This window comes from Hemibagrus wyckioides, linkage group LG07, assembly GCF_019097595.1.
Source record: "Hemibagrus wyckioides isolate EC202008001 linkage group LG07, SWU_Hwy_1.0, whole genome shotgun sequence".
Taxonomy (NCBI): domain Eukaryota; kingdom Metazoa; phylum Chordata; class Actinopteri; order Siluriformes; family Bagridae; genus Hemibagrus; species Hemibagrus wyckioides.
This window is the reverse complement of record NC_080716.1, coordinates 25,149,420-25,160,518: the sequence shown is the minus strand read 5'-3', so window position 1 is coordinate 25,160,518 and position 11,099 is coordinate 25,149,420. Positions and strand designations below refer to the sequence as shown.

The 11,099-nt window shown below is 37.4% G+C and overlaps 1 protein-coding gene across 1 annotated transcript; it reads left to right on the top strand.

Moving 5' to 3' along the window:
* The first annotated feature begins 1,792 nt into the window (after positions 1–1,792).
* On the top strand, positions 1,793–10,723 carry si:cabz01074946.1 (SLAM family member 9). The gene is made up of 6 exons (XM_058393954.1): positions 1,793–2,034; positions 5,727–6,029; positions 6,168–6,443; positions 7,082–7,174; positions 7,884–8,413; positions 9,478–10,723. The coding sequence occupies exons 1-5, from the start codon at positions 1,947–1,949 to the stop codon at positions 8,381–8,383; spliced, it is 1,260 nt and encodes a 419-aa protein (XP_058249937.1). The 5' UTR covers positions 1,793–1,946; the 3' UTR covers positions 8,384–8,413; positions 9,478–10,723.
* The last annotated feature ends 376 nt before the right edge of the window (positions 10,724–11,099 follow it).

Here is an 11,099-nt window from a genome sequence, read left to right as displayed (position 1 = left end):
GGCTATCTCCTGGGTCACAGGCTGAGATCAGTCTCTTCATAGTTTGTTCATTCACTTACACCACCCCCACACCAAGTAACAGCTTCATTGCTGCTCACTGGGGCTCCAGCAGGGGAAAAAGTGTATGACATTTAATTTGTCATACTGTCATTGTTTGGTGATGGAGGCTGTGTGTTTGATTTGATGTACCTCCTAACAAAGGTGTAGCTCACGTAGCTGTACATGAATCAGAAGGTGGGTCCACAAATTCTTGGAATGTAGCCCACATTTATGGTATTGCGGCTTGTGAGTCAAAAAAAAAAAAGATCATTTCCTGTTTGCCCCTCCCCCATTTCCTTTAACCGCCACCACCCATGCATGACAGACATCTAGAAGCAAACTTAACATGTGGTAAGAAAATGGTGTCAAAGAGTATCATGCAAAGCATTTAAAAGACAAAATGGATTAAGGCTTTTGTTCATATTTTTTTCCATGTCTCAAATTTGTTTAATACAAACATGGGCATCTAAATATGGACATATACAAACCTTTTCCCATTTTATTAAGAATTTACACCTCTTTGGGTGTTTCTCTCTTTTTGTCAGTTTTTAGATTTGCTGAGAAAGGTTTCCTGGCATGCTATCAGAATTTACTATGAGGCTGAGATGCAGTGCTGCAGTCAGTCAAATGATGCACATAGTCAGCAACAATACATTCAAGTGATAATAATAATAGTATATTTTATTTGAGGTGCCTTTTATGAAACTCAAGGTCACCTTACATCAAGTAGAATCAAAGATAAAATGCAAAGCAGTACAAATACAAGATCTAATTAAATATGGAAAGACGGTTAACAAAAATCTGAAAAGGCTTTCCTAAAGAGAGAGGTTTTAAGATTTAAAAGAGGTGAGAGAGGTGATTTCACAGATGGATGGTGGGAGGGAATTCCAGGGGTGTGGTGCAGCCCAGCTGAAAGACCTGGGACCCATTGTGTGTAAGCAGACAGAGGGAGTGGCAAGTGAGTAAGATGAAGAGGATCTGAGTGACCGTGCAGGGGTGGAAACGTGGACCAGCTCTGAGAGGTATGAGGGGGCAAGGTTGTGATGACGCGGTGGTGTCAAGAAAACATTCCAAAGACTATTACACCATCTCCACCATCCTGGACTGAAAGGTTGAGTCCATGGATTCATGCTGTTGGTGCCAAGTTCTGATCCTCACATCTGTGTGTCTCAGCAAAACTCGAGATTTATCAGACCAGGCTACATTTTTCCAGTCTTCAACTGTCCAGTTGACCTCTCTGTTCAATGAGGTGTTTCCGTCCACAGAAATGTAATTTTTTTTTAATTATTATTGTTTCATTTTGAGTCTAGAAACTGTTGTGTAAAAATTCCAGGAGTTTAGCAGTCTATTCAAAAATATTCAAACCAAATCATCTGAACATCCAACAATCCTAGAAATCACATTGTGCACAGACCCAGGAAACAAAAATAATCATAGAGGGGATTCGAACTCTTCAGCACATCTAAGTTCAACAAGACACAATAAGTGCAAATTTAGAAACATTAAAAAAATAGTAAAGCTTTGAAAAAATATTACCACCCAATTAAAGTAATGCTACACATTTATACAAGAAGCAGGAGAAAAGGTATTAGGGCCAGAAGTTCATGGAGAGGTCCTGTAAAACATATGGAGCACATTTCCTTTTAGAATAAGAGGCGTTGGTCTGGCGACTAAACGTAGAATGTCACAATTTACCAGATAAATGGATTCAATTTTACTTTTCTTTTTAAAAGGAACAGTTTGCACACGTTGTTTAATGTATATAATATCTTAAGTATAAACACTATACCTTGGAATATAGTGTTTATACTTAAGTTCGTGTTCTTTTCTTTACTTCCGCTAGGTTTCTGGTGTGTGGTGTGGTTTGCATGAGGAAGTCAGCATTTAACAGGATATTCTAAAACAACATGTCTGTCCGTTACTGTTTGTATCAGATGTTACTGCATTCAATTTTGGTTATTTCAATAATCTTCCTGCCGAGTTGTGTCTGTCAAGGTAAGTAGTAATATTTTCTTTTATTTTAACTACTGTTGCTTATTGAGCCTATTACATGTGGTACATTTCCGCTTAGATCGAAAAGGTGGTTCCTCATATCAGCGAAACATTTCTCAAATTAATGTCTTAACATTTTAAAAAAAAAAATTACTGTATCTTTGCAAAATAAAAGTGTGGGTGATGGTAATTCTCTAATTTAGTATTACTTTCCATTAATTAAAATTTTTTTCAGATTTTTTGTTTTATGTTTATAAACCAAATAAACTATATAGTGTGATCATATCATATATTATATGCTGTCATATCCAAATTAATGAAAGGTACTTGTACAATTACTAGTTTGAACATTACTAGTTTGAATGTTGTAATAAGAGGACTATTAATCACTTGGAATCATTAAGCTGTATTAGCTTCTTTTTACAAGCGTGAATGTACAAAGATCAGCCATATCATTAAAACCACGTGATAAATATGATGTTAGTTCCCTTGTGCTTCCAAAACACCTCTGACTCATTGAAGCATGGACTCCACAAGACCTCTTGGAAATTTGGAGGCCAATTCAGCTCTTTCACGTTACTCAAATAATTTCTGAGCAATTTCTGCAGTGTAGCATCATGCTGCTGAAAGAGGACACGGCCAAAACTGTTGTAATGAAGTGGCCTGAATCAATGTTTATATAGATGGTACATGTAATAAGTACATCCATATGAATGCTAGAAAGTTTCCCAGCAGATCATTTCCCAGAGCACCACCTTGCCTCCACCAAGTGAAGTAAATTGAAGTCAAGAAGTGTTTATTGTCATTTCTACCATATACACTACTCACAAAAAGTTAAGGACAGCTGGCTTTTGGCTAAAATTTATGGAAAATGTAAATGATGCTTATGCTACAGTGATATTATATCATGAAAGTAGGGCATATAAGTAAAAACATGCAATGGTGATTTCCTCATCTCAAACAATTTATTGAAACAAAAGCCAACAACAGTGGTGGGTATACCACAACAAAAAATGTCAATGTCTCAATAATTTGTCATGTGCCCTTGACCATCAGTTACAGCTTGACAACTACGTCTCATGCTGCTCACGAGTCGACTTATTGTCTGCTGAGGCATGGCATTCCACTCTTCTTGAAGGGCAGCACTCAGGTCATTGTGGTTCTGGGGTGCAGGGTTACGAACCTCTACACAGCGACTCGGCTGATCCTATAGGTTTTGTATGGGATTCAGGTCTGGAGAAAGTGCAGGCCACTCCATTTGAGGTACTCCAGCTTCCAGCAGCCGTTCCCTAATGATGCAACCTCGATGAGCTGGAGCATTGTCGTCTATGAAGATGAAATTAGGCCTGTGTTGTTAATGCAGGGGCACAATGACTGGATTAATGATGTTATTCAGGTAGTATTGGCTTGTCACTGTACCATTCACAAGATGTAGGGCAGTTCTGTATTGAGTAGACACACCTGCCCAGACTGTAACACCACCACAACAGTGGCTGATGCATAGTGCTCTCCTTGACATCTCCAACGTCGTTGGCGGCAATCATTTCTGCTCAACCTGTATTGACTTTTATCAAAGAACAGCACTGAGGTCCACTGGTCCCTCGTCCAGCGTAAATGCTCCCTGGCCCATGCAAGATGATGACGCCTGTGCCTGGTGATGTGGTCAGGTACCCTTGCAGGTCATCTAGCATGCAGACCATGCTGATGTAAATGGTTTCAAATGTTCTGACGTGACACTTGGGTGCCTCTCACCTCCCTTAAATGTGCCTGGAGTTGAGTGGCATTCATCATCCGGTTCTGTTTATTGGTCGATTCATGGATCAAACACCAGTTGTGAATTTTGCCTTTAAGCACCTTGTTAGAGAACAGCAAGTTATGCAAAAAAGTACTGAAACACTGAACAGTTGGACATGTGCATTCAAAAGTGTAGAGAATGTCAAATTAAGTTCACCTGTAAAGGTTATAGTGCATTTTAGGTGCATCCTGAAATTTCACCTGAAAGCCGAATATCCTTAACTTTTTGTGAGTAGTGTATAACTGACACAGTACATAGTGAAATGAAACAACATTTGTGTGTGTGTGTGTCTGTGTGAGTTCAGTACAGTTCAGTTCTTAGTGTTGAGGAGCCTGATGACTTGAGGGAAAAACTGTTACACAGTCTGGTTGTGAGGTTGGCTTTGTGGATGCAGCATATTGTGTAAATGTTCATGATAGAGTGGTAGGGTCTTGCGATCTGAGATGGTGCAATTCCCATACCAGGTGTGATGCAGCTGCTCAGAACACTCTCGATGGTCCCTCTGTAAAACGTGGTCAGGATGGGGGAGGGCTTTCCTCAGACTTTCCTTAGCTGCTATCTTACTGATGTAGCTGGCGTTGGTGTTAGTTCACCTGAGTGACCAGGTGAAGTTCACCAGATATACACCATGTGCTAAATGTGGTGGTGCTGAAGATGTTGTTCCTGATCCGTACTGACTGAGGTCCAGTTGCAGAGTAAGGTGTTCAGGCCCAGCATGCTCAGATTCTTAGTGCTGAGGGCTGATTGTATTGAATGCTGAACTGAAGTCTATGAACAGCATTTGTACATATGTGTACTTATTGTCCTGGTGGGTGAGGGCCAGATGGAGGGGTGTGGCAATGGCGATACACAAAGGTGGTCCATTGAGGGTGGTAGCTGCGTCTTGATATACCTCATGATGAGCCTCTCGAAGCACTTAATCACAATGGGTGTGAGCGCGACGGGACAAAAGTCATTAAGACATCCTCCAGCTGTTCTGCACATTTCCTGAGCACTTTACCAGGAATGTTGTCTGGTCCAGCAGACTTCCGTGGGTTAACTCTGCCTAGAGTTCTCCTCACATCAGCCATGGCTAGACACAGCACCTGGTTGTTGGGAGGACAGGTGGTCTTCCTTGCCACTATGTTGTTCTGCACCTCAAACCGAGTGTAGAAGTCATTCAGCGCATCTGGAAGGGAAGCATCACTGTCACAGGCAGCTGAAGTTGTCTTGAAGCTTGTGTTTGCTTGGATGCTCTGCCACATGCGCCAGGTTTGCCTTCCTCTTATAGTACATCCTTCCCCAGATAAGTAATGCACAAGTACCCAGCTGTTACCCCCCTGTGATGTAAAAGAAAGCATAATTCATAATACTTGGCCAACATCTGGACCTTTGCTTCATGGTCCAGTTCTGATGCTCACTTTGGTTGGTTTACAGGGATCAGCAAGGGCAGCAAGCTGTGGTACACTGTATGTTTTGAATCCTTTCTATCAGAAACAGCATTAACCTTTTCAGCATTTGGGCTATAGAAGCTCTTCACACTAGATGGGCTAACCGTTGGGTGCCCATGACCCTGTCACCTCTTGTCTCTCCTTGGAGCACTTTTGATAGGTACTAACCACTGCATTTTGGGATAATCTCACAAGACCTGCTGTTTTAGAGATGCTCAGATCCAGCCATCTAGCAATCACAATCAAAGATGCTCAGATTCTTATGCTCACCCATTTTCCTGCTTCCAACAGATCAACTTTACTTGCTCCCTAATATATCCCCCCCAGGAGCCATTGTAATGAGATAATCAATATTATTCACTTCACCTGTCAGTGCTTTTATTGTTATGTCTGATCAGTGTATGCTATATAGGCACAAACAGTTTGCTAGTGTTGTATATTAAATGTTGCCACTTTCCTTTTTCTTGCAGCTGGGAATGATAATGAGAGAAAAGTTACTGGTTACCTTGGTGAGCAAGTTGTCCTGAAATTAGATGTTAAGCCAACCCAGAAGCTTACGTCAATTCAGTGGTCAATCTACAAAAATGTTACTTTAATTGCATTGTTTCAACATGGTGTACTCATCAGATACAAGAATGGATTTGATGTCAACACAACTTCGGGTGATTTAATAATTAAAAATTTAACGGCCAATGATGCACTAAAATACAGAGTGGATCTGGAAATTAATGATGAAGATCAGCGTACCATTTATGTGCAGCTGTCTGTTCAAGGTAAATTAGATAATTTGATCAGAAAGTTAAGAATTACAAAGAACATTAATTCAACATTGCTCATTAACACTGACCACTAAATATTTAATATAATGAACTAACATTTAGGTGTGGTTGTATTCCTTGTTTTGATTTCAGATCAAATCAGCAAGCCAAACATAACTCTACTGCACAGTTTCCTGGATGCAGAGAAATGTGTGATCTCACTTAAGTGCTCATCACTAAGTAATAAAATTTTTCTCAGTTGGAAACATGAGCATGAATTCACTGAGCACTTCTCTAGTGACTGTCCCAATGTCACTAGAGAGTCAGTGATGTGGACATCCTTAAGGACCAACAGACCTGTAAGCTTCACCTGCATTGCTACTGATGGGAATCGCAGTGAGTCACGCAAATGGAGTGGGAAATGTCCAGGTATGATCTGTGATAAGTATAAACTTAACATATTCTAAATAACTTTTGTAGTTATTTACACTTACGTAGTCAAATGGATAGATCTTATGATAAAATTGATGACAAAATTTGACTGAAAAAATGATTTTAGCTTACCTCTTAACATTCTAACCTAGCCCCACTGCAGTTTGTTAATATATATAAAGGTTTATCAAATATATCAACAAATAAAATGTGCATGATATAGCATCTAAATTAAATTACTAAATTATTCCTTGGTTGTTTATTTACTGTACCAGTTGTGTTCAAGTTCTTGAATATAAATATAGTAATATAAATATGAATACAAAATCATCTGAGACTCAGCCTATGTTAATGTATACTGTATACAAATACAAATATTGGCCATAACATTAAAAACATTGATCATCTCGTTACACTGGCACCTCTCATGGGTACAGAACATAGCATTTTGGTGTAATGTAGATAAATTCTGTGTTAGATGTTGATTTGTCTCAGATGGTAAAAATGCCTTCAACAAAACAGCTCAACATCAACAGTAGATTACACTAGTTAGGTAGCTTCCTGCTTAAAACAACACTAAGATAAAATCAGAGTCTAATTGTGAGCATTTGAAATGCAATGATTTTCTGTTCTAGAACCGGTTTACACTCCTTGCACTTCAAGAGGCACTGGAGCAGCCATAGTATTCACCGGATTACTGATGATAATCTTCTGTTTATGTTGTAAAGGTAAGATATTAATAGTTTATGACATTCATTATTCTAATTATGAAGTTTTTGATTTTCAACTGATTCCATTGTTGAATCACATTTTATTGCGAGTAAAGTTTGACTGTGTTGTTCTTGAGATTGCCAGTGTTCCCAACAATAAATCACTGATCACTAATCACTTTTTGTCTAAAGGAAATGGTTATTCACTTTTATTACAAAGTATAGTATTTTGTAAATGTTTTAGTTTTCACCCCCAAGATGAAATATGCTATGTTTATTTTGTATGCAATTCTGCCATGTATATGCAGGTCTGCTGTGCCCAATGAGAGAAATTTATTAATAAATTAGCTTTTAAAAATCCTTAGCAAGTGACAGCTATTAACAAAAGACTTCAATTGCATGATTTCATAAATTCATGGAACAGAAAATCTATGTTGAAAAAACACACTGGATTGTTTTTTCACAGGTAATTGGGTTGGACTATAACAAATGTTTTCTCAATAGCACTGCAACCTCAACAGCAATTAAAGCATGGATGTCAGCATTATTGTATTACAACACAGTCTTCTGCTGTTTTGTTGTTAAAAGGGTAGACTTAAATGGCTGTTTTCTTTCTTTCTTACTTATATTCATAGTTACCAAAGTAATTCCTAACAGAATTTTAGTGCACTGCACTGACACTGAATTTCCATGAATATCAATAAATGAAAATTACATTTTAATCCAGGGTGTTTATATGGACAATGTACAAGAGAGGATGAGACTACCAGTCCACTGGTGAAGACCACACTGAAGACATCCACATCAGGAGAGGATGTGAAGACCACACTGAAGACATCCACATCAGGAGAGGATGTGAAGACCTCACTGGAGACATCCACATCAGGAGAGGATGTGAAGACCACACTGAAGACATCCACATCAGGAGAGGATGTGAAGACCTCACTGGAGACATCCACATCAGGAGAGGATGTGAAGACCACACTGAAGACATCCACATCAGGAGAGGATGTGAAGACCTCACTGGAGACATCCACATCAGGAGAGGATGTGAAGACCACACTGAAGACATCCACATCAGGAGAGGATGTGAAGACCACACTGGAGACATCCACATCAGGAGAGGATGTGAAGACCACACTGGAGACATCCACATCAGGAGAGGATGTGAAGACCACACTGGAGACATCCACAACAGGAGAGGATGTGAAGACCACACTGGTGTGAAGACCAAACAGGAGAAGCAGGCAAACAAGAGTAAGTATTTGTAAGTGTGTGTTTTTGTAGTTTTAATATGCATTTGTCAATGTGGAAGGAACCTGAACTTGATTTATTTCTTTATTATTTTTTATTGTGTGGTGATGTATAGAGCTATATAAGAAGAAAAAGAATAAAACTGAAAAAAGAAAAAAAAAACATGGGCTAAACATGATTTGTTTGCAGGCCTACCTACCTAAAAAGAAATATATTTTGGTAGAAATGGACCAAAGCTCCACTATTTTTTGAAGTGGTTTTCAATTCACCGGTCATGTTTCTCTCTTGAAGTCCTGAAGCTCATCCATTGTCTTATCAATGATTTTAGCATAGGCTATGGTCTGCTTCATATTTTTAAAAACATGCTGGGGCAAATGTGCTGTTCTAATATTTCCTATTTCCATATATCAAACTCACTTTTGCTGGATGAAAATATAAGATATTGATGGAAGAGAAGTTAAGTCTATGTTTATGTGCTTTTTGAGGAGGGATTGTGATATTCAGATGACATTAACCGATTTTTATAATGTCTCTAATCCCAAGACACATCATGCAAACCTAAAGAAGATTTGAACTGGAGGGGTGATACAGAGGCTAAGATAGTTACGTTATTTTGACAGCTTTGACAGATTCTGAATTAAATTAGATTTTTTCTGTGATTTAATTACTTTGTCACAGAATTACCATATCATAAAAGAACAATTAATTAACAACTTTCATATGTAAAATATTCCTTTTTCACCAAGCACTATCTACCCTTGTGAATCATCATTACAGAGAAAAAACAAAGCAAAAGTTGCTGTTGCAGTAAACTGCATAGTTAAGGACTTTTAATAACTTTAAAATATTTGGATTTAAATATTTGGTGTTAACTTTATCAGGGTAGCAATTGTAAAAAGCAGGCCTCTTAACAAAATCCTGGCAAAAAAACAAGAAAGATGTTTTAAGAACACATAATTTCTCACTTTTGTATCCACTTTACTTTTATTTTGTTCTGCTCTTGATGCAGATCCTGCTTTAAAGTTGTTGGTACGTATTTGCTCTAAGATTACTGTGTATCCTTTCAGGAGCAAGTGAAAAGCCTTTTGGAAAAAAATTCATCCTCTTCCTGTTCTGTGTAATGGTGCAGAAAGGGTCAATGTTTTGTCCATAACAACAGGTAAAAACATGCAAGTCCTGCAGGTGCATTTTCAGGCTGTGAACAGGCTTAATGTGCAACAGTAATTAAATTAAGAAGAATCATTACCTACTTACCTACTTACCTACTGCAGATTATTCGAATAACCAAAATTGAATGCAAAAACTTTAGATACAACGAGTAAAAGACAGACATGTTGTTTCAGAATGTTCCTGTCTCTAAATGTTCAGTCACTTTCTCATGAATGTACTACCACAAACTCCTGGATGGAAAAAAAGCTTGTAATTTAAACATATCCCCATATATCCAGGTTCAGAATATGGATTTGTTCATATTTTTAAACCTAACATTACATTTAATTCACTATTACCTAATTTTTTATTGGGTAAATGTTCAGCTTCCAGCATAATAATGCACCATGTTACAGAGCAAAAGTCGTCTCAAACTGGTTTCATGAACAAAACAGTGAGTCACCAGATTTGAATCTAATAGAGACCCTGTGGGATGTGGTAGAACAGGAGAATCACAGCATGAGAATGTACCTGAAATATCTGCAGAAATTGTGTGATGCAATCATATTAACATGGACCATCATCAACATCATCATCATCATCATCCTCACTTACGTTAACGAGTTCCGAAGCTGTATTAGGCAATGCATGCTTAGTCTAAATGATGAGAAATTAATGATACATTAAATAATCCACTTTATTCATGTTCAGTACACCTATGATTAATTCTGTCTTTACAGTAGGGTACAACAAGCCACTGGTATTGCTTGTAGTTTGTCTCTTGTGGTTGTGAAAGTATTGTCATATTGTCACTCATAGGCATATACCAGTGGCTGTAGCCTGCAGAACCTGATAAACTATGGAATATTATTTATTTGTCTTTAAAATGCACCTAGAATAAAATAAAATAAAAAAAAGCACAAATAAAGAATTGTTTGTTCTACATTAGCTGCCAGGCTTTGCCGTCAACATAACTGGCTGATTATTCAGTTTAAACCAGTGTTTCATTAATTCAGTATATATTGTTTTTATACAATATGACCTGTTTTACATAATATTGAAATATTTATTGAAAAAAGACTGAGGAACAAATAAAATGGTCACTATAGTTAGAATTTCATATCTATCTGTCTGTCTGTCTGTCTAAAAAAAGTATTAGTATTATGGCTTAATTTCTTTTGAATAAGTTATATATATATATATATATATATATTATATATATATATATATATATATATATATATATATATATATATATATATATTATATATTGAATGTATTAATTGTATCTATTCTTGCTCTCTATTCTTGCTCTATAGCTTGCTCTTAAATAATTATTTTTATTTTGTATTGTTAAAGAATAAAGTGTAAAGAAGGCCCCAGTGGTCAGTGCTATTACATTTGCTTCCTTTTTCTTAGACGTTTAACAGATTACTAACTATCATTTTAAACTATATCATGAATAATGATATAAGAATTGTTGGATTCAGTGTGGCTGGCATCCTTATTAAAACTTATGTATTAGACATTTAGGAACAGT